General features: G+C 38.6%; 2 protein-coding genes across 2 annotated transcripts in view; one reads left to right on the forward strand and one right to left on the reverse strand.

The window, feature by feature from the left end:
• Positions 1 to 1225: 1225 nt before the first annotated feature.
• On the reverse strand, positions 1226 to 11043 carry LOC124281811. Its single transcript, XM_046717804.1, has 3 exons — positions 10917 to 11043; positions 9149 to 9280; positions 1226 to 3445 (listed from the first exon to the last, which is right to left on the reverse strand). The coding sequence occupies exons 1-3, from the start codon at positions 10969 to 10971 to the stop codon at positions 3171 to 3173; spliced, it is 462 nt and encodes a 153-aa protein (XP_046573760.1). The 5' UTR covers positions 10972 to 11043; the 3' UTR covers positions 1226 to 3170.
• A 1836-nt stretch (positions 11044 to 12879) lies between these two features.
• Positions 12880 to 25320, forward strand: part of LOC124281814 — a 30794-nt gene continuing 18353 nt past the window's right edge. The window contains exon 1 of the mRNA XM_046717808.1: positions 12880 to 13043. Within this exon, the coding sequence (XP_046573764.1) occupies positions 12965 to 13043 (79 nt within the window). The 5' untranslated portion in view covers positions 12880 to 12964. The remainder of the gene's footprint in view (positions 13044 to 25320) is intronic.

Raw genomic sequence — 25320 nt, forward strand, 5'->3', positions numbered from 1 at the left:
CACACACTGTATCCACAACACTCAACACAAGAGATGTGGTCACACTGGAGTTAATTAATGAGTAAAGGTTGTATTTGTAGTAACTCAGTTTAGTTTCATGCAACTTTTAGCAATATTCCAGCAATGTCATGGCCTTCACACATTGTAGTGTACCCATGTGGGGAATCAAACCCAGGTCTTTGGCATGATGAGCAAACGCTTTAACCACTAGGCTACCCCACCACCCCTGTTGTGTATATAGCAATGTCACAGTGACCTGAAAGTCATAAACTTTGGGACAGTGGGTAGATTGTGGTTAGAGCATACACCTAGCAACCGGGACTGATTCCCCGTCTGTAAATTGTGTGATGCCAATGTTTTGTGTTTCCCGCCATGATATTGCTAAAAGTGACATAGAAAAATACTCAGTGTAAACTTTCACTCAAACAAGCCAGTCAAACTTATAGTCCAGTGGCCATTCTTCAAAAGGCCTATAAAAATAGGAGCAACCCCAACTGATGGTATAACAAGACAAAACCTATATTTTCTTGTACATACATGTCTATTCTTCAAGAAAAGTATGGTTGTGGTCATATGAAATGGGTATGTAATATATGTAATGCTCTGTTTCCATGGTAACAAGAGCAAAATATGTTTCGGACGGGGGGTTCACTTAACCACCCACTACAACATTATTTGATGGGGTACAACTCTCATCTTTTTTTAAAAATGATCTGTAATGATCATCAATTCTTTCAGTACTAATCATTAACTCTATTGAAGCCACCGATGGACACAATGAATTATTTAATGCATCAGTTAATGCAGAAAAAAATAATTGATAGTTTTCATTTATCATAAAGAATTTTCAGAATGACACAGAAAGCCCTGTTTACACTCATATGATAGCACATGTAGAGGGCATTAATTTATTTGAAGGTATGTTACCATTACCAAAACACTTATTAGTCACTTCTTATAAACAGCACCAGACTACTGGGGACCTGTTGATCTTCAGCAATCCATGCTTGTCGTAAAAGGCGACTAACAGGATCGGGTCAGGCTAGATATTTGTATCCCAATTGCATAGATTAATGCTCATACTGTTGATCACTGGATTGTATGGTCCAGACTCGATTATTTACAGACTGGCGCCATATAGCTGGCATATTGCTGAGTGGGGCTAAAACTAAACTCCCTAGCTCACTACTGAGATCCTCACAGGACAATCAAGTGAGAGCAATCATGTTGTTTACTACAAAATTTATTGCTATGAATAATATTTACAATGAGGAATGGTTATGTAAATCACTTCTGTCTTAATAATTCTTGTAAACTAATACAAAACGTTTTTAAGAATAATGATATCTATTCAAATATCATATAAAACAAATGCTATCTAACATAGGTCAAATGTCAAATGTCTAGCCAATGAGATACAGAATATGTCTGGTTAAAGATGGTTCAGGCAACATCAGTGTGTACAATGCAAAGTAGAAAATACCAATAAACATAATGTACATAAATTTCAAACATTAACTGGCATATTGAATTTGGCACCAACTTAAAATTACAGAACATTTCTTCAATGTACAGTTTCAGCCTTTGGTCATTGTACAATTTCAAGCACATTTTTAAATGTCTATGGATTCTTTTGAAAAAACTGTAATCATGGTGGATGAAATAGTTTGTTGTCGATGATTTTCTTGTCTATAAAAATCTTATTTGAAATTATTTCCAAGAAGTATTCACACTCAAAAATGAAATGAAAGATGGATATTTGTCAATATGACCCTTCCCACACTGCCTTTAGCTGTCAGCGTTAAACTTAATTTAAATTATGATGTAAAATCCATGAACCAAATTTTTAAAAGTAAATGTCTTCATTAAATTATTGAATATATTGATTCATTCCATTATGGTTGATACTAAACAACAAGGAGCCGATAATCTACCAAACTGGAACGTTAAAATACATGATAGGCACGGCTGTGAATAATGTTAGACTGTTGGAGGCCTTACATAAACTAAGCACACAAATTCAAAATACAATAAATCACTTCAGCAGCATCATATGCAATTAATCATGTCAAAATCAATTTGATAAGATTTATTTTAGAAAATATTTTCAACAGGCAGGTTATGAAATACTGCATCCGTCATCACACTGTCACAACTACGTATTTTGGTAAACATATTTCCTTTATGACTCCAGAAAGGCATGTATTTATACAGAGCAAGAAAATATGCCTTCCAAAAACAAAATCGAAATATTTACAGATTCTCACAAGAATGATGATTACAATGAAATTTGATTACAATGCATCTATTTACAAGCATGGAAGTAGATAAAGTGAATATAAAACGTATATAAAATATGTTCTTGTTATTCACGTCTGAACCTTTCACTGAAAATGGTTTCTCCGGTGGTGGGTCTGGAATGTGTCAAGTTGACAAACTTTTAATGGATAATCAAGATTTATGGCCTCAATGATAGTGTTCACTTCAAGTGATTCATTGACTGGTCAAGGAAGTCCTGGAGAAATATTGGAGCACTAATCCTTCAGAAAGTGAAAGAAGTGCATACGGGAGTAAAAAGACATTAACTCAATTAAGTAAATTAAAGTGGAACAACTGATTGTATTTTGTTCAGGTCCGCTGTTTCTAGTTCAACATTTCAAAAACAATATTGAGACTGTAAGGACAAGGTATTAGGAAACCTTTCTTGCACATGGAATATTCATAATTTTAAGAAATGACAACTTTTTTTTTAAGTCATAAAAATTAAAGGTATGAATGTTATTGAATATTAGACTTTGTGACTGGCTGAATTTGGAGATTAACATGAAGTGTGTTCCAATATTAGAGCATGAGTAAGTTTTTCTTTCTGAGATTAACATTAAGTTCAAGAAAGGCTAAGTTGTAAACATGTGAGTTACTACCAGCTAGATTTTCATTTGAATCATGAAATATCAACATGGCCATCTTATTATCCCAGACAAATAGAACAGGAAAGCATGGTTGTTTGCCATATGGATTTCTTAAAAAAAAATTCCTTTTTCTTCCCCATCTTTTACATTACTATCTGTTTGTTCATTAAATTTCTCAGGTAACAAAAACATGTGAATCCTCAATTTTAAAAAATCATATAAAATGTATGCACCATGATTTGGGGGGCCGGGAGCAGGTTATTAGAATAACCGTGACAATAGAAGTGTTACAATGGAGGTACAGAGAAGAGCTGGAACATATTTCAGCTTGATATCAGAGGCACTATTACATCCATTGTACTCATTACAGAAACAGTATGTAAACCGGCTGTCAGAAAGACTCAGCGGGTTGAATGGGTCGTTTTTTCGTGCTGGGAGACAGTAACCATGGCGACGCAAGTTGGGCATCCTCAGTCTGTGTCGTGTTGATTTCATCAATTCGTGTTCGCATTCCCGGATATATTTCGGTTCTTGACCTGAAAATAGTGTTAGAAGATTGGATAAAAAATGTATTTATTCATTTCAACTGTATGCACAGTTACATATGAATCTTGTTATCGACGAACTCAATAATTTTCCAGACCGCCGTCATATAGCTGGAATATTGCCGAGTGCGACAAAAAACTAAACTCACTCACTATTCATGAAGTCACTTTATACTACAAGCACAGGTTGCTATGAGAACTATTCAGCGTATCCACAGTGTATAATATTAACAGATAAGTATATTAATAGAGCTACAACGAATACGCTATGAGGCAATACTGTACTAAAACATTTTGTAACAAATACAAATATTTATTCATGAATACTGTATGTTTGATATCAAGGAATAACATTACAACTGTCAAGTAATTGCTTAGGTTAAAACATTTTAATAACATTTTCTGTAGAGCAAAACAAGAGTCATCAGAAGATGACATATCCCCCCGGCCTCCACATCTTTGAAAGAACAAATCATCTGACAGTAACTTAAAGTCCAGCTTGATTTTAGACTAAGTGCAAATCGTTTCCATGGAAACTGAGAAAATAATAAATCACAAATATCTGCAAATAGCAAAAGGCACCACTTCAAGATCTGCCTCACATATCTGCCAAGTTTTGCTGAAAGATATTAAGAAGTTTTCCAGTTGTGTTCCAGAAACGAAACCTATCCCTTCCTTTTTGAGACTAAGTCTGAATCATTTCCATGGAAACCAAAAAAATAATAAATAACAAAAATCTGCAAATAGCAAAAGGCACCACTTCAAGATCTGCCTCACATATCTGCCAAGTTTTGCTGAAAGATATAGAGATGTTTTTGAGTTGTGCTCCGGAAACGAAGCCCACCCCTCACTTTTGGGACTAAGTCCGAATGGTTTCCATGGAAACCAAGAAAAATAAAAATGCCAAAAATCTGCAAATAGCAAAAGGCACAACTTTAGGATCTGTTTGATATATCTACCAAGTTTTGTTGAAAAGTTTTGAATGGTTCTTGAGTTATGCTCCGGAAACGAAGCCCACCCCTCACTTTTGCAAGTAAGTCCGAATCGTTTCCATGGAAACCGGGAAAAATAAAAATACCAACAAGAAGACAAAGTCATCAATATCCCCCGCAATGGCAAAATACTCTTCATGATTATGTCTACGAGTTATGATTATGTCAAATATTTAGGTGTGTATATAGAAATATTTAGGTGTGTATATAGAAAAGGGGAAGGAGAGTATTGAAAGGTTTTTAAAGTTCTGCTCCAGAAAGCAGCACTATTACCAATTTCAGTCAAACTTGTTGCCATGGAAACGCCAAAAATATTTTATTCAGAATTCCAAAACTACCAAAAGGCACCAGTACACCACCAGATCTATCCATGTACCAAGTTTGGTGAAGAAATATTGAACGGTTTCAGAGTTCTGCTCCGGAAAAGAGCACTACCACTAATTTCAGTCAAAGTCGAACTTGTTGCCATGGAAACGCCAAAAACATTTAATTCAGAATTCCAAAACTACCAAACTCGTAGACATAATCATGAAGAGTATTTTGCCATTGCGGGGGATATTGATGACTTTGTCTTCTTGTTATCCCCCACAACGCGTTTTGCGGGGGGTATTAAAATGGACTCCGTCTGTGCGTGCGTCTGTCCGTGCGTCTGTCCGTCCGTCCGTCCGTGCACATTTGTCTTTTCCGGAGCAGAACTCTAAAACCGTTCAATATTTCTTCACCAAACTTGGCACATACATGGATCTGGTGGTGTACTGGTGCCTTTTGGTAGTTTTGGAATTCTGAATTAAATGTTTTTGGCGTTTCCATGGCAACAAGTTCGACTTTGACTGAAATTAGTGGTAGTGCTCTTTTCCGGAGCAGAACTCTGAAACCGTTAAATATTTCTTCACCAAACTTGGTACATGGATAGATCTGGTGGTGTACTGGTGCCTTTTGGTAGTTTTGGAATTCTGAATAAAATATTTTTGGCGTTTCCGTGGCAACAAGTTCGACTTAGACTGAAATTGTAGTAGTGCTCTTTTCCGGAGCAGAACTCTAAAACCGTTTAATGTTTCTTCACCAAACTTGGCACATAGATTGGTCTGGTGGTGTACTGGTGCCTTTTGGTAGTTTTGGAATTCTGAATAAAATATTTTTGGCATTTCCATGGCAACAAGTTTGACTGAAATTGGTAATAGTGCTGCTTTCTGGAGAGCGTTGCGGGGGATAAAAATCTGCAAATAGCAAAAGGCACCACTTCAAGATCTGCCTCACATATCTGCCAAGTTTTGCTGAAAGATATTGAGAAGTTTTTGAGTTGTGCTCCTGAAACGAAGCCCACCCCTCACTTTTGGGACTAAGTCTGAATTGGGAAAAATAAAAATGCCAAAAATCTGCAAATAGCAAAAGGCACAACTTTAGGATGTGTTTGATATATCTACCAAGTTTTGTTGAAATATATTATACGGTTCTTGAGTTATGCTCCGGAAACGAAAGTAATCCTTACTTTTTGAGACTAAGTCCAACATGTTTCCATGGAAACTGGGAAAAATAAAAATGACAAAAATCTGCAAATAGCAAAAGGCACCACTTAAGGTTCTGTTTCATACATATACCAAGTTTTGTTGAAAAATATTGAACGGTTCTTGAGTTATGCTCCGGAAACGAAGCCCACCCCTCACTTTGGGGACTAAGTCCGAATCGTTTCCACGGAAACCGGCAAAAATATAAATGTCAAGAATCTGTAAATAGCAAAAGGCACCACTTTAGGATCTGTTTGATATATCTACCAAGTTTTGTTGAAAAATACTGAACGGTTCTTGAGTTATGCTCCGGAAACGAAGCCCACCCTTCTTTAAGACTAAGTCCAAAACGTTTCCATGGAAACCGAGAAAAATAAAAATGACAATAATCTGTAAATAGCAAAAGGCACCACCTTAGGTTATGTTTGACATATCTACCAATTTGGGTTGAAAAATATCGAACGGTCTTTGAGTTATGCTCCGGAAACAAAATGATTACGGACGGACGGACGGACAAGGCGACGACTATATCCCACCGCATTACATGCCGGTGGGATAAAAAGCAAATATTACTAATAATACTGCTTATAGCCTTATGAGAGTCATTTCAAATTGACACCAGTACAGCTGAACAGATTCTGAATCACAGAGTAAAAAGTAGGTTTATTGTCGATTTAAGTTTAGGCCTGGCCAATAGGAAGGCCTATATGCCAGTATCAGAGTGACAGCTACTGTTGGACCGTAACTACTGCAGCGCTCCAAGTAGGCAAGGGGGCACAACTCCAGGAATGTTCCCCATTAACTACTATATTGCTGAGAGGATTTATCCAGGATTCCAAAATATGCCCACAGCAAGCAAATAGGAAACAACATTTATTTATTATTATTATATACTGCATTCAGTACAATAATCTAAAAGGACTGTGAGCCTCTTAATCTATTTTATTCCAATTATCAACGAACATGATGGAATACTACTTACCTTGGGTTACAAGTTACATTAGTTTTTACTTTATTTACATCAAATACTAAGGTTATATTTCCATTTGGGTATTTTTACTGACAACTGCTGCAGACTTTGGTTAGAATATCGACCTCCAGATGTTGATCAATCTCTGAACATCAGCAAACAAAGAAAGTGTTGTTTGAGAGATCTCAATCAACATCACCAGGAGAGCGTCCTGACCGAAGCCTGGGGTTTTTTAGCATGTTCCAATTTTGTTTTTGAGTTAATCATAATCAACAGAGGCTGGTGTCTCAAATAATTCAATCATATCAATAGTGTGAGCGAGTTGAGTTATACGCAGCTTTTAGCAATATTCCAGCAATATCATGAGGGGAGCCCCGTAATGGGCTTCACACATTGTCCCCATATGGGGAGTCAAACCCTGGTCTTCGACGTGATGTGCAAATGTTTTAACCACTAGGCTACCCCACCGCCCCTCATATTAATAGAGCCAAGACTCTCAGAAACCATTCAATCAATCAATCAATGGCATTTGCAGAAGCATCGTGCAGTGATCATATTAAACCTTCTGTACATGACATAGCCTCTCAATTCACTGACCATTCATCACCATTCCCCACCAAACAACTCACCATTACCACCATGCAACTCACCATTACCACCATGCAACTCACCATTACCACCATGCATCACCATGCAACTCACCATTCATCACCCTACAACTCACCATTACCACCACACAACTCACCATTACCACCACACAACTCACCATCACCACCATGCAACTCACCATTCACCACCATGCAACTCACCATTACCACCATGCAACTCACCATTACCACCATGCAACTCACCATTACCACCACACAACTCACCATTCACCACCATACAACTCACCATTCACCACCATGCAACTCACCATTACCACCATGCAACTCACCATTCACCACCATACAACTCACCATTACCACCATGCAACTCACCATTACAACCATACAACTCACCATTACCACCATGCAACTCACCATTCATCACCATACATCTCACCATTACCACCATGCAACTCACCATTCACCACCACACAACTCACCATTCATCACCATGCAACTCACCATTCACCACCATACAACTCACCATTACCACCATGCAACTCACCATTCACCACCACACAACTCACCATTCATCACCATGCAACTCACCATTCACCACCATGCAACTCACCATTACCACCACACAACTCACCATTACCACCACACAACTCACCATTCACCACCATGCAACTCACCACTCACCACCACACAACTCGACACCACACAACTCACTATTCACCACCATACAACTCACCATTCACCACCATGCAACTCACCATTACCACCATGCAACTCACCATTACCACCATACAACTCACCATTACCACCATGCAACTCACCATTCACCACCATGCAACTCACCATTCATCACCACACAACTCACCATTACCACCACACAACTCACCATTCACCACCATGCAACTCACCATTCATCACCACCATGCAACTCACCATTACCACCATGCAACTCACCATTACCACCATGCAACTCACCATTACCACCATACAACTCACCATTACCACCATGCAACTCACCACCATACAACTCACCATTCACCACCATGCAACTCACCATTCACCACCACACAACTCACCATTACCACCATGCAACTCACCACCATACAACTCACCATTCACCACCATACAACTCACCATTCACCACCATGCAACTCACCATTCACCACCACAACTCACCATTACTACCATGCAACTCACCATTCACACCACACAACTCACCATTCACCACCACACAACTCACCATTACCACCATACAACTCACCATTCACCACCACACAACTCACCACCATACAACTCCCCATTCACCACCACACAACTCACCATTCACCACCATACAACTCACCATTCACCACCACACAACTCACCATTACCACCATACAACTCACCATTCACCACCACACAACTCACCACCATACAACTCACCATTCACCACCACACAACTCACCATTCACCACCATACAACTCACCATTCACCACCACACAACTCACCATTCACCACCATACAATTCACCATCCACACAACTCACCACCATACAACTCACCATTCACCACCATACAATTCACAATTCACCACCACACAACTCACCACCATACAACTCACCATTCACCACCATGCAACTCACCTGGCACTTTCTCAATGACCTTGACACAGAAGTTCGAAGGCCCACAGTCCCTCCAGGGGAACATCCTCCACTCCACCTCATCTCCACAACCACCCATGGCACTGAAGCAGCGGTGGCACATCAACCCCGCACCTGCAATACAAAGCGCAAAACTCACCTATGACGATAAAAAGACAAGAAATGATACATATGTATACAGCTGGAGCAAGTTTTCCGTTTTTTCCGATGAACCACACCAGGATAATTTTACGGGGAGCTTAAATCACTCTTGTTTGATGACTGATCGAATTAATTAGGGTCAAGCACCGTCTTTGCTTAAGGACAGTAGGCCTATCACACTGATTGAATTAATTAGGGTCAGAAGCGCGCACCTGTCTTGCATGTTGAAGAAATGAGACGGTCAGAGGCAGTCTTGCATACATGCGCATGTTGTATGCAATGCGTCTCTGACTGATGTATATCCTTAAACTGTACATGTGCATGTTGTATGGGATTAATGCAAGCCTAGACTAAGGGATTAATGAGATGAGCCTGATGTATATCCTTAAACTGTACATGTGCATGTTGTATATAACTGTACATGTGCATGTTGTATACAATAGACTAAGGGATTAATCAGACGAGCCTGACATCTAAACTTCTAATTCCAGACTTGAGTTTGACAACTTAAAATGTCAAGGTTATTAAATCATATTTTTTTTAAATCCATGTGATAAACAAATCCTAACACTGCTATGGTGCTGCAGATCTTCATAAAGCTACAACTCTCTGAAATTAGTTGTTTCTGCGAAGAGTGAGTGAGTGAGCATAGGCAGGATCCAGAGTCCTGAAGGTTTATTAAATGACCGTTGAAACTCTCGTGAAAACGGGTGAAAATGAACTGTGCACACACATCCCAACCCCCACCCCTTTCTCAAAAAGCTGTATCCGCCCCTGGTGGTTTTATGCCGCTTTAACCACTAGGCTACCCCACTGCCCCTAGCAGCTATGATAACTATAGCAAAATTTTGCTGATAGCAAAATTTGCAGATGTTTGTACTGCAATGTAAACGCAATTAAAATCGCTTTTTATCAATAACCCATTCTAAACTCTGAACCTTACACCAGTTTCAATATTTTGTAATAGTACAATAATCCATCTATGACAAAATCATGTCTACTCTAAATGGTCCATTCCTGCTGTAGAAGCCATCTGTCCAATCCTCGGAATGAGCATGAATATGATGAAACAGATCACTGTTCTTGGCCATAAACCAAACATTGTTTTACTTTCACGATAACACATGATTGAAATCTTAATACGACAAAACTCCTAAAATATGTTAAACATATCGGGTGTTTTCAAGGTTATATTCCCCATGATTTCGGCCCCATGATTTCTTATGACTTATCATAGAACAATCCACTATGTACAGTGTTGTTGGTTCAAATTAAGTTCTGTCCTTTCAAACATTGACCTAGTCATAGATACATCAAACATAATAAATTCACACCTTATCAACAGCCTTCATCTATATTCATAGGATTTAACATACTTGAAATAAGTTTGGTTTCCTAAATCACCATTAAATATCCCATTTTGGCGGCTGACTTTGAAGACACAATTACACCTGAGTATTTCCGGATTGTGTTCTAAAATGTCCGCCATGTTGTAACGATCGGAATGTCACAGACAGTCGCACACCCTTGACTTACCTGACAGGTGTGTACTCGCACTGAAGCAAATCGTTATTGTTTCATCCCAAATGTAATATTATGTATTATTTACCTTCTTGGAAGATGAGAATCGCCGAAAGTAACGCAAGTAGCCACTCCGTCCCCATTTTGAATGAGGCCGTGATGTCACCTGTAAACAATCCAAGGGGACGTAATTCTCACTCACGCAGGTGCGACAGGAAGGTGACGCGGCTGGTGTGTTAAGTGGGTTCAGGTTCGGGGCAAATTCATACAATGGCTGAGCGAATTTTTTATTATTTGTTTGTTGGTGTTAAAGTCACTTTCAGTTATACATATGACGAATGTCTGTAAATAATAAAGTTTGGACCAGACAGTCCAGTGATTAATTTCATGATCATCGATCTACCCAACTGAAATTCGATAGCGCGAATCAACAAAGTCATCGAACGTGACCGACCGATCTTCTTACCACAAACATGGGTTGCTGATGACCAATTCTAATTCGGATCTTCAAGGTAGCGAGTCAGTTATGTTTTACGCCGCACTCAGCAATATTCCAGTTCTATGGCGGCGGTCTGTAAACAATCGAGTCTGGACCAGGCAATCCAGTGATCAACGCCATGAGCATTGATCTACGCATTTGGGATACGATGACATATGTCAACCAAGTCAGCAAGCCGGACCACTCAACCCCGTTAGTCGCCTCTTACGGCGGTGTCGTGCCGGGAAGGCTAAATTTATTTTCAGATGTCCCGGGAAGGCTAAAATGTATATTTCGGATTTTCCAAGGGTATCACAGATGTTTAATCACATAGGTCTTCAGTAACCCATGCTTGTCGTAAGAGGCGACTAACGGGATCGGGTGGTCAGGCACGCTGACTTGGTTGACACATGCTGATGCTACTGATCACTGGATTGTCTGGTTCAGGCTCGAGTATTTACAGACCGCCACCATATAGCTGGAATATTGCAGAGTGCGGCGTTAACAACAAACCAACCTACAGGGGCTTGTATTGCTGAAAATAAAACTGCCTGGGAAGAGTAGTTCCAAAATACATAGTGAACCGATTTGGATAATTTTAGGATATAATCGAAAGGAAACTTATCTGGCTTTAATTTTGTATGAATCCCAGCTGTGTGTTCCATAATTTCCCACCCAGAAACGAGAGGGAGTGTTTGTGTGCGTTACATCCCTTTACTTATTTACCTGTATATGTAGATGGCTATCAGTTAATGAGTGTTGGACCTTGGACAGCCCCTGTGAACCAACCAACATCATAATGAATCTGTTCAGGATATAGTAGATACTCCCCTGGGAGTTGAGAATGAATTTCTAAAAGACACTGATCCATTTACCGGTGTAATAATGATCTGGGGCTATTCTTTAGCGAAAATAGCCTCTCTCGCGGACAGATCTAAATGAATGAAGCTCTCGTAAAATAATTATTATGCTCGCCGTGTACGATGTCGCCAGTGTGGACCACGTTTATGTTGAGATGTTCATTTTAATCAAAGACCGTAGAATACTCAAATGTTTTCTGTTTTAACACGCCAGAATGTCCATTACTGCAGGATAATGAAAATATACTGATGCAGGATCTGTTATAAATGTCACCTGTACGATAATGATGAAAGTTACCTGTTGGGTTTTAACTTAAATTCACAAGCTATGAACAGCAAGATTTGCTGACAGCATCTCCAAGGATATTTCTGTATGTAGTTCGTGCAGGTTTGTGGGTGTACCAATGTGACAGCATTCCATTGTACGGAGCAGTTCCGTGCGTTCACGATCAACTTATGTGTATGTGCTAACAGTGAAAGCAAAGAGAGTTGGGGAGACTATGGGGAAAAGAAAAAGAGACGCCTAAATCAGATCAAATCGTTGTAACAAATCATAACACCTAGCAGATCGTGAAATTCCACGTAATTTTAACCTAAAACAAATTAACCGAGCGTCAACAACGGTGGTAAACAAAGCAAGTGTTCGCCACAACATTTCATTTCCCATGTTTGCTGCGATCTCGCTCAAACTGTCGCCCGAACTGGTGGGGTCACGTGATCAGACTCGCTGCGCAGAGAACATTGGTTCAACGCAATGGACACGATTGATCACTGAATTTTTACCTCAGTGCATTTGAAATGGATAACAAAACAATACCTGTGCCGAAATGGACTTTGCTGTTATTGTGTTTGTATTTGTATGGAGTCAAATACTCAGGTAAGATTTATTTTAATTACCAAAAGGTTACCTGTTAATTGATAAGCAATTTCAGGTAAAACTGTAATCCGTGTCGTCCCAACCGTATTTATGCTTTGTATGATTTTGATGGTAATTGCGTGGCGGTTTGATGTCTATCTTTGCCGTTAATGGGTTTTATGATAGTGAATATGGACGGAAGCACGCGAGTATAAGTATATACTATTTACTATCCTCTAAAATGGAAAATAGAATGTAGGTCAAATTAGCCACTAAAGTCGACATAATGATAATAATGATGACATCTGAAATTATACGAACAACTGACTCAGAAGTCCTGCATTACAAAAACTGGACTGTACTGTTGACCCACCCATGTACCTCCCTCTCTCTCTCTCTCTCTCTCTCTCTCTCTCTCTCTCTCTCTCTCTCTCTCTCTCTCTCTCTCTCTCTCTCTCTCTCTCTCTCTCTCTCTCTCTCTCTCTCTCTCTCTCTCTCTCTGCGACGGCTACAAACATGTCTGTTTCATACGTTATCAGCATTTATTAACATGTCGTTTCACTATATACTTTTGATAAATGTCAACATTCCTGTTTCTGGAAATGTAAACAACGTCACAAAAACACAATTGTAAAAACTGTTTTGAGCTTCCGTTTTCAATGTAAGGCTTGTGCGTTCTTGTTCCGTCACGAGTTTTTGGAAAATCTTAAAATCCCTTTAAACGTCACGCGCTGTTACCGTTAAGACAAACGGAAAGGTTACGAGCATGTTGCAAATACCATACACGTCTAAATACCTCACACGGGGTTTAAAAATCGTAAATTACCAGGCGCGCAACTGCATTCCCTGCTACAGAGTAAACCTGCAAGGGTAGTGGCGGCCATGCATTGTACTTCTTCCCTGTTTGGATTTTAACATACGTTGTACATGGCCTGCCTATCGGTGAGAGGGAATGGAGGTGGTAGGGTAAGAGAGACAGAAAGACGATGGCGTCTGCAGGGATTGGAGAGAAAGGGAAGGAGAAAGAAATTAAAGGAAGACAGTAACAGAGCCAGAGAGAGAACTATTGAAAAATTGAAATATTTTCTTCTTTGATAAAAGAAAATTTCATTCTTCCTATATAACAAATTATTCTCGTTTACACATTATTGGGAAATGCTACCTTCTTGCCCACTGTATATATGAACAGTCTTAATTAAGACTTTCCTTTTGACCCGAATTCGTACCAGACCAGCAGCGAAAGTTAGAAGGCAATGTGTAAAAGCCCTATAGTCCTTATTGTTACAGTTGTATAATTAAGTTTCAAATATCAACACATATATATGTCCTGATCTTTTTATTCAAATCACATTCCAATTAAAATGCTATTGTATGAAAGATCACAGGTCCATATACACACAGTGCACATGGTGCAGTATAGGAACAATCTTTTATAAAAGATTAACGTTTCATTTCAATCCGATTGTGTTCTTGAAGGCATATTTCAAGTATGACATAACAGATTCTAAATCTTGATAGTTTGTTGTCGTCAGAAGGCGAATACATTGTTGTACTGAAGGTCAAATTAAATATTTATGTGGCACGTATTGCTTTCGAATGTTCTTTAAGGATGGACATATAAGGGTGAAATTGTACAGGTCTTCAATATTGTTTAAGTTACAAAATGTACATACTCTTTCAGACTTTGCAAATTTATGATGTCTCCCGGTATCAATATTGAGCCTTGTACATCCAACTCGAGCACGAGCAAAGTGGTTGCAAATGTACACAAGGTCGAATCTATTACATAATTCTCTGCTTCAAAGCTAATCTTAAAACATGCATAGCATTCATATATTGAGCTAGATGCTATTTATTTCTTTTCCTTGGGGAATATGCATAAAATACAACCCGTGCAGGACAACATCGAAGACATATTAATTTTTTCAAAACACAGGCCGTTGTCCATTTGAAACCACCTCAGAATAGGCTGTAGATTCTCATGGATGATCACAACGTCAGAGTTTCAAAACTTCCAACTGAAATGAAACCCCTTCAAAACAGTCGAAAAGAAGAATTGGAGCGTGTATTCGGATTAAAACGAAACGCTTAAATCAAATTAAAAAGTGAACGTCAACCGAGGTCGTTTGCTTAAAATGAAATAACCTTACGTTACAGTGGGAAAACAGACAATCGCTTCTTCACATCCCCCACCATACAATAGAATTCCTCAACAGCATGCTTGATGCATCATAATTATCAATACACGATCGTGCCTAGCATCAAACAGCTGGAAAAGCTATATCAGTGAATTAACTGAAAGCACTATAAGTCGTTAAGCACAGTAAATTAGCCAAGCACGCGTATGATCTGAATACCTTCGACCATGTCTATATCATGCTAGGTCTTCTGTTACTTTTGAATAGTCGACCTGGTTGTTATGGTTACATTCGCCAATGTGTCCTGTTTTATGCATTGTATGTGTTTTTGAGTGCTTAAAATTTCTTTGCAGACACCTTTTTGTGACTGAGGCTACGTGTATGGCGAATTGTCGATTGTGTGTAATGGTAGATATGTGGGACATTGTTTGTAGTTGTAACCTGATTTCAGTGGTGTTGATGTGAACAATGGCGTGAGTAAATAAATAAATAAATAAAAATAAATATTGTTGTTAAATGGTGTTATCTTACCTAGTTATGGCCACTTTACAATAAGTTACAATAAATAAATGAATAAATATATAAATAAATATAGTTGTTGTTGAATTATTGTTTGCGAGTTTCTTGCAAGATAAGCTACCGACGTGTGCGTATTTAGACCACGTGTTACTTTCGACCTTCCAGCCTTAATGTATGACTCAATGACTACCAATAGAGACATGTCTTTGAATTGCATCTGTGTTGTTTGTGTGCGTGCCGTCAGCTGCAAAACTGATCTAACCGCTGCGAGGGCAAAGGCAACTGATTGAAAATGATATTGTATTTGACGTGTAATTATTCATTCACTTGACCACGCCATGAAAATGCAGGGCGTCCCAGAACGCCGGCAGCCAAACTCTTAACCCAATTTATCTCGTATCTCATACAGACCCTCTAGTATCGGATTATGTACAAAGATTGATGTCATATGATGGGATACAATAGGAAATTACGTCATATCATGTATAGCTTGATATATTTATACTTTATTTATATATCTATTTATATTTTATCTAGCCAAAATAGGTAAACCCTTTTCCCCTTCCAAATATATGTGCATCTTCCATTAGGACAAAGATAGACAGCGATTACACGTGCGATACTGAAGGAAATTACGTCATATCAGTTAAATCTTGATATTTTATGTTTATTTTGAAAATTGGTAAAACATCTGTGCATGTCATAGTAAAATAACCACTCATTTAAACACAACCTGTGCAAAGAATACATATATTTAAGAATGGGTTTATTGTAATCTTGTTGGGTTTTTTTTAATTTTAGAAAGGAAATATTTTAAACTTAATTTAAAGCAAATGCGCTTTTAATATTCAAAACGTAAGGGTGACGTATTGTGGTTGTGCGCGGGTACGATAGTCAATGTATATTCAAATGTCATGATAATAGTTACTTAGCCTTTGTGTTTACAAGAAGAATAGCCATATACAGTTATTCTCAAATGGCGGACCAACTAATTTGTATTTAATTTCCGGCTTGTTGGTCTATAGACTTGCACAAGTCTCTAAGGAAATAATGAACAGTTTAAATAAAAATGTCTTTAAAATTATAAATAACAAACTGGAGTCCTCAACTGTCCGCTTATCTAGACTTGCCTCTTTAAAGATAGAATTACTATACGTGCATTGGCTTAGCATTTAGTACAGCCTTGGAGCAAGGCTAACCGGTCTAGTCCTTTGAATAATACTGGATTAGGCGTAATTCAATAAATCAAGACGTCCGAATGATATATATCACTGGCTATCATGTCTTTAATCAAACATGTCAAATTCCACGTCATTCTAGGCATTCATTAAAATACCTGCCACTGTTAAATCATTAACAATGTTCGAGCGTCGACGTCTGACGTCATCCAAGATGAGGGATCAGATGCCACAATCAATGACCTCACTAGTATAACCTGGCTTTAGGGCTAATTCTTGATTTACGACTCTCGGTATAACGCTAATTAGTTTTCCTTATAACGAAAACGGATTCATTGATTATAGCAGTTGTTTTCGCATAATGGCTACCTCATGGCTTGTTATTTAAGAACGAAACCGTACTTGATTACTCTGCGTATGAGATAAAGAAGTGTGTATTTACATTGTAATGTGTCTGAAACTATATTAACCGGAATATTTTATGCATTTTAGTATTACTATTATATTTCAATATCAACAATTTGTTTTAATTATATACGATTAAATAGGGCTGAAATATAAACATGTTTGGTCATACTAAATACTCTTCTGTTGCAAGGGGCCGTGGGGTAGCCTGGTTGCTAAGCGTTCGCTCGTCACGCCGAAGACCCGGGTTCGATTCCCCACATGGGAACACTGTGTGAAGCCCATTTCTGATGTCCCCTGCCGTGATATTGCTGGAATATTGCTAAAAGCGGCATAAATCCATACTCACTATGAGTCACTCACTCTTCTGATGCAAACAATTGTCTTTCGTCCTTGAAACACTTCCGATATCACCTATGTTACTTTATTTACATTTCCTGTCCTACATGGCTGTTTTACTCAATTTACCAATATGCGCTGGGAATGGTTGTGCCAAGGAAAAAGTTATTTCATTGCCAAACTAAATTGAAATTTCAGAAAGATTGTCAGCATAATTTTCTATTTAAAACTAAAGTAGGCTAAACCTATACCTGAATATCTGCATTATCAGTGACAATGGGTCGGACAGGATTTAAACCATTAATATTATTGTTCAGTCAGGTCACGTAAATATTCAGACTATGAATAATGTAACCTAATTAAGTGAGATTAAGTTACACAGTCTGTTGCCTGTTTTCGGCTCTTGCTGTCGGGCTTTCTGTCTGAAACCATTTTGAGAGAGAGGGAGTGTTCAATATTTTTGTGGGTTTGTCTTTAATTACCAAAAAATAATTTTGGGGTTTTCTTGTAACAAATAATCCACGAAATAAAGAAACACACTTGGATAAAGTTAATAACGTCAACTTTAAATATTTAACTCTCCCATTATGACCCTCTGGCCGTGTCAGCAACCCTTTTCTTTTCACAAACATTTTGTATAGTGCTCAAAAGTACCATTTTCATCATATTTTAACTTGGGATCAAACTTTTTATTACCTAGCTTGTCCGATGAACATAAAAAGACACAATGTCTTGCTTTCATCTCAAAACTTCGACGGGACTTGAATGCTGTACCACTCCTACCACAGTGTGAGGTATTAAAGGTCAAAGTCTGTTAGCTTGTTTTTCACCAAAGAGTGAGTTTCTAGAATGCCACTTTGTTTGAGATGGGCTGTTTGAGATGGGTGGAGTGAGTTTAGTTTTACGCCACACTCAGCAATATTCTAGCTATATGGCGGCGGTCTGTAAATAATCGAGTCTGGACTAGACAATCCAGTCATCAACAGCATGAGCATCGATCTGCGCAATTGGGAACCGATGACATGTTTCAACCAAGTCAGCGAGCCTGACCACCCGATCCCGTTAGACGCCTCTTACGAGAAGTATGGGTTCCTGAAGATCAGTTCTAACCCGGATCGTCACAGGTTGTGATGGGCTGAAACTCGGTTACCATGCTTCAAACAGCCGAACAGAGTTGCGTCCCTTTGAAGTCCAGGAACGCTGATCGTGGGTTCGAATTTCTAATTCGTTCTGATTCTGTTTGTATGCTTCTCAGCACCATACCCCTAGTCTCGTCACAGTTAAAGATGCCTCAGGTCTTCCTTACTTCGGGGTCTTCTCTCACGCTAAGCTGACACGTGCAAAATATATTTTTCGTATTGACGGAACTACTATGTTATTATTAACACCGGTAATACTTGAAATGCCAAAGAGATTCCTCACTTAAAATTTAGTTTCTTTATTTTTTCCAGCGGTAAATATCTATTTTGACGCAATGTTCAGACAAGCAACTGTCTGGGGAAACCTTGTAATAATCAGTTAAGGTGTCTCGTGGTTGACATGACGCCCCATGAACAACGACCTGAACATCGTTCGCAACGCTCGGGGCTTTGATGAGGGGTTTGGTTACGTACAAGGCCATTGTGTCATTTTCCATTTTACAATTGTCCACATTTCGAGCATTCCGAATTCCCCCAATGAGGTTTCTGTGTTTGTGGAATTTTTGGGATTCCACAAAGGCGAACGAACTTTAAACATCTTGCTAATTGAAACAGTGTACATATTTTGCATGACATCAGTTAACCAGTGTACACGTGTGAGTGAGTGAGTTTAAATTTACGCCGCACTCTGCAATATTCCAGCTATATGGCGGTGGTCTGTAAATAATCGGGTCTGGACCAGACATACTAGTGATCAACAACATGAGCATCGATCTATGCAATTGGGATACATGTGTCAACCAAGTCAGCGAGCCTGACAACCCGTTATTCGCCTCTTACAACAAGCATGGGTTACTGAAGATCAATTCTGACCCGGACCTTCACGGGTCCCAGGTTGTGTGCGCGTGCGTGCTAGCGCGCGTGTAAAACGCTTGAAACTGTATATCTCCTTAAAGCACAGTGTAAATGACTGTAAGTGTTATCCTGTACAGGTAATCTAGGATATGTACAACGTCGCGCCCCCTCAATACGGATGACTGAAACATTCGGTATCCCCAAAATTACTGGAGAAAGAATGACACCCTGGGCCTAAATTTTCGAAGCCCTCTTAGCGCTAAGATAGTCGTAAGTGCCGTACATTATCATTAACTTGCGACTATCGTAGCGCTAAGAGAGCTTCGAAAATTGAGCCCAGGAATATGTGTTGTCGAGGACCTTAGCCCTTACCGGGTCACCTGAACACTCACGCCGACTGCTACCCGTAGAAACGATTCGCTACCCGAACATCTGGTGTTATTTTTCTCAAACAGTATTTCGTTAACGCAATTATATTATTTTATTATGCTTCCCTTGCATTGTACTAAGTTCACGTTATAGAGATGAATATGCATGTATTTACTCTAAAGGTGTTTTGCTTTATGTTTTCATGGTGACTCATGACCGTTCACCTGATTATATCTCTCGTTTCTTGTTAATGTACTTCAAATTACAAACCAAACATTTTAAAGAGCTACCTGTCAAAAAGATGGTATATTCTGTTTGCGAAATTATTTGCTCTTAAACATTTGTGTTGATAACGCCACACCTTTCACATAACTGGAGAGTGAATAACGTGACTGTCGACAGGGTAACACGGAAACACGGGTCTCCCATGGGTTCGCACCAGGCTATAATGTAGTGAATCATTCGTGAGTTCGATATGGTGTAATCTTGATCGATGACACCATAAGCCGACATCACGAGATAAGCTATCGAGTGTATTATAGTTCAAACTAAGGTCATTTGACACGAATTGAAAAACATCCTTATGATTTTCTCTGTTATCAATCCCGAATCTTCAGTCTCGGCGCGATGTATTCTGAGCAGTACAGCTGAATGAGCTTATTGTTGTAATGGAGCCACCGGCTCATTTTACATTTTCAGTTGTTACAATTTTCTCGTGTACATGCGAGCGCCAATATACATAAAAAACATATGATGAACTATTGAACATATTGTAATTAGATATATCATCATTATCAATTCATTATCGGAATTTAAGAAAATTCTGTCTCTTCTTTTGGGCTAAGATGATAAATTTGTCTAAACATTTTATAATTAATAGGTTAGATGAAGAAAACAATTGAACACACTCTCTACCTGATGGATAACTCCAAAAATATTATGTAAAATGTTCTGCCTAAGTTCCTTAAAGAATGGACGAATAAAGCAAAAATGAAATTCAGTTTCCTCTTCTGGGATATATATACTATTCACACTTTGCTAAGGATCAAATCATTGATCAGAAAACTATGATGTGGGGTCAAATTCGGTTTAAATATCTAAGCCTATTGTAAGCATGGATCCTAGGTTTCAGTATGTCACTGCATCTTGTGGATCCCATACCTGCTATTGACAGGTGTTGTGTACTTGTCAATGACTCCTTCCTTGATTTGCAAAGTGGTTGATTGGTGCCAGGAAAAACCATGTTTATGGTTACTCATGTATCAAGTGCATAAGGTTAGATTGAAGTGACTGTTTGCCTGAAAAGGGGTTACCATATCATTATTTACCCAGTTTGAAATGAATACATTTTCAAATTATAAATCTATATTTAAGTATATGTGTGAAATTTTGTGAGTAGTATAGTATAGTACAGGGCGTTTGTCACCAAATAATGAGAACGATGAATTGCAGAGTAACGTAATTTTTGTTGTTGTTGTTTGTTTGTGTGTTTGGTTTGTTTTTTTGTTGTTTTGTTGTTTTTGGGGGTGTTTGTTTGTTTTTTTCTAGTTTGTTTGTTTGGGTTTTGGGGGGTTTTTTGTTGTTTTGGTTTGGTTTGTTTTTTTTTTTTTTGGGGGCGTTTTCTTGTTTTTTTTAGCAAAATATGAAGCAACTTTAATAACTTATTGATCCAGCATTAATGGGGACTAAAGGTTAACTATTCTGTACAGAAGTAATGTTGAAACTCATGTGAAACTAAACCCATAAACCGGTATTCCAGACCATGTACATAGTCGTCCTGGTATGATTACTGGCAACTCCAATCATTTCCCCATCCCCTGTTCAGTCCCAAGGGCTTGCTATAAGAGTAATTACTTAATTACTGCTGTACCCCATTCCCTGTAACTCGTGTAGCGCGTTTGTTCCTGCCATTGTGGGGTAGTCTGATGGTTAAAGCGTTAGCTCGTCACGCCGAAGACCCGGGTTCGATTCCCCACATGGGTACTGTGTGTGAAGCCCATTTTTGGTGTTCCCCACCGTGGAATATTGCTAAAGGCGGCGTAAAGCTAAACTCACTCCTGTACTGTGAGCCTAATGTGTTTCAGTATTCTTACATGGCATTCTTACACTTGTGCAAATGCTTGTTCATTCTAGAATTGACTATAGTAACAGCTTACTGATAGGAATCAGAAAACGTCAGCTGTATAAACTCCAGAAGGCCCAGAACACTGCTGCCAGGGTAGTGACTAGAACACCAAAATCATCGCACATATCGCCTGTTCTAAAGATTTGCGCTTTCATCATCATTAACCGTATTCAAATCAAAACTCAAGATGCAACTATTTTCAGGCTATTATTCATAGACTTAATTTCACCCTATTATTCATAAACTTTTATTCATATACTTTATCCCCTGCTATTATTCATAGGCCTTATTTCAAGCTATAATTCATAGGTTATATTTCATACAATTATTTCATTACGTGTACCTTTTCTCTCATTTTACGCGCTTTGAGCATGCAACTTGTGGATGGATACAGCGCTTTATAAATCATTATTATTATTACTTATATGGCGACGTGAATGCATGTTTGTTAGTGTTGTTGCTTGTACTGTTCTGACTAATACTGCTTGTATAGTAAAAGCCTTATGAGATATCACGCCCCCAGTTTAACATAGATACCATACTTAGGAACATTATACTGACGTCGAACTTACTGTTCTTGCTTAATGAGTGAATGAATTTATTCCTTGTAATGGGGCAACCGGCCCATTTTACATTTTAAAGTTGTACCTGTACATGCGAGCGCCAGTATGCATATGATGAAGTATTGGACATATTGTCATAAGAAATATCACTGTCAATTCATTATCAATATGTAAGGAAGTTCTATCTCTTCTTTTGGGCTAAGACGATGAATTTGGCTAAACTGTTTTTGATAATTAATGGATTAGATGAAGAAAATAATTGGACACTTTTTTTATCTGATGGGTAACTGCAAAACATATTTAGGTAAAATACTCCCCTAAGCGTAACAAGTACCATCTTTTAACTCCTTTTAGTATGACCACGGAATCGAACCACGATTGTTTCGATTCCCCATATGGGTAACATGTGTGAAACCCATGTCGCTTTTAAATAATTATGAATTATACATTAAAACAATTTCTAGCCTCTCGTCCAAACATGGCTAAAATAGGTAGCAAGGCGTTTATAGTGTATGTTTCGGAAGATGGGCCAGAAATATAGACCGTTTGGTACTTGATCATTTACTATCAAAAGCAAACACTTTTGATGTACAACGTTATGTTTACATACGTGTGTTTACAGTCTAATGTCTAGATGTCGTTAAACGACTATCTACACACCATCCAAACGTATGTACTTGTGATATGTTAATCTCCCGTTCACATACTGAAGGGGTGTTGCGTAGCCAGGTGATCAAAGCGAGGCTCCGTCATGCCAGGCATGATGGCGAATGGGTACCCTGTTTTATGAGCGGCGTAAATCTCACTCACTCATTTACTCACTCACTCGCTCACTCACTCACTCACTCATTACCTAGTATTGCTATTATTCACGCCATTGCTACGTTACTTCACAGGTGCAACCTAATTTCAACTTTGATCGTGACCGTAGACAGAGCCAGGGTCGTCTATTGCGATCTGTAGAGTTATAATAATCATAACAACAGTCCAGCTTTATAGCGCCTTTCTTGCTCAAAGCGCAAGCTGCCTAGAAGGTCAATAGTCACATGACGTATCCCACCGGGTACCCATCTTCTGCTGAGTTACGTCCTTTAGGCGTGCCAGAAACTTATGATGATGGTAATGAGAACAATACCAGGTTCCCCCGATTATATATCTACGTTTGTCAACACCACATCTACACACCTATGCTCATGGAAGTCCCCATCACACACTGCGTAAGAAATAAGTTTACATTTATAATGGCACACTATCGTTACCTGGCCTTGTTCTAAGGCTGTACTGAATGCTAAGCCCATGGATCTTTAGTAATTCTATCCTTTAAGAGGCAAGTCTGGATAAGGTCAGTCTATGTGTTCTTTTTATTTACATTTTTTTAGAAATATTCATTTTAACTGTTAAGTATTACCTTAAATACCTGTGTACAGTCTACCCGTGAACTTACACATGGGAAAGATACGTGCTTTTTCCTTAAGGAAGGAAGGACGGTCGGTAGGTATAATGAGATGCTGAGATAAGATAGTATAACATAAGATGGTTGTACAAACACATTAAGCTTTTGTACATAAAGATTTAAAGAGGTATTTCACATAAAAACTGGCAATAACAATGTTTGCTGAGCAGCATAAAACTTTAAAGAGGTATTTGACATAAAAAGAGCAATAACAATGTATGCTGGACAACATAAAGATTTAAAGAGTTGTGTGCAATAAGAATAGCAATAAACAATGTTGGCTGAGCCTGTTAAGTAATAAGATAATATAACTGGGTGAGTGAGCTGGGTTTTACGCCGCACTCAGCAATATTACAACTCTATGGCGGCGGTCTGTAAATAATCGACAGACAATCCAGTGATCAACAGCATGAACATCGATCTCCGCAGTTGGGAACCGATGACATGTCTCAACCAAATCAGCGAGCCTGACCACCCGATCCCGTTAGTCGCCTTTTACGACATGTTGCTGAGGACCAATTCGAACCTGGTACTGAAATCGGTCACATCCTCCATGGAGCTGCTGTTTCAAAAACACATTGTCTTAAAGGCGACCTCTACGTGATTTGTGTATATATTTGTATTTGAGTATCGGGACAATACCCTACCGATCCCGTGTTTTTAAGATGAATGACAACAAGTGTTATTTATATAAAATAGCACTGCTGGATGGGATGAATGTTTCTGCTGCTCTGTTGGTTCTTAAACAAGGGGTTTCAAAACGGCGTCCGGGTTTTAAACGTTTGTATTCGTTATGAAGAAAGTGTCCGGATCAGTAGCATTTTGGTCAGCTAGATTTTCAGTTTGCCGTCGGCTTAAGAGCGCAGGGTTTTCTTAAGTGACTCCTTATATTTTACTTGCAATGTTTATGATTTCTGATAATTTAGTTATATTGTTTTGAGAAACTCGCTCACTCACTCACTCACTCACTCACACATACATACAGCTGACACGCCTTGATACAACTGACTACATTAAAGATGCACTAAGCTGTTTTATTTCTTGATATTTATGCAACTGAGAAACCTAAGAAAGTAAGATACTTTATGGATAACAACGTCTTTATTATATATGATACGACGTTTAGGTATAGATCCTTATACCGTTGTCAAGCAAGAGTCATATATGATAAACAAGTTGTTATCCATAAACTATCTTACTTTCTTATTACTCACA

This window comes from Haliotis rubra, unplaced genomic scaffold (assembly GCF_003918875.1).
Source record: "Haliotis rubra isolate DU_JTF1 unplaced genomic scaffold, ASM391887v1 Scf29, whole genome shotgun sequence".
Classification (NCBI taxonomy): Eukaryota; Metazoa; Mollusca; class Gastropoda; order Lepetellida; family Haliotidae; genus Haliotis; species Haliotis rubra.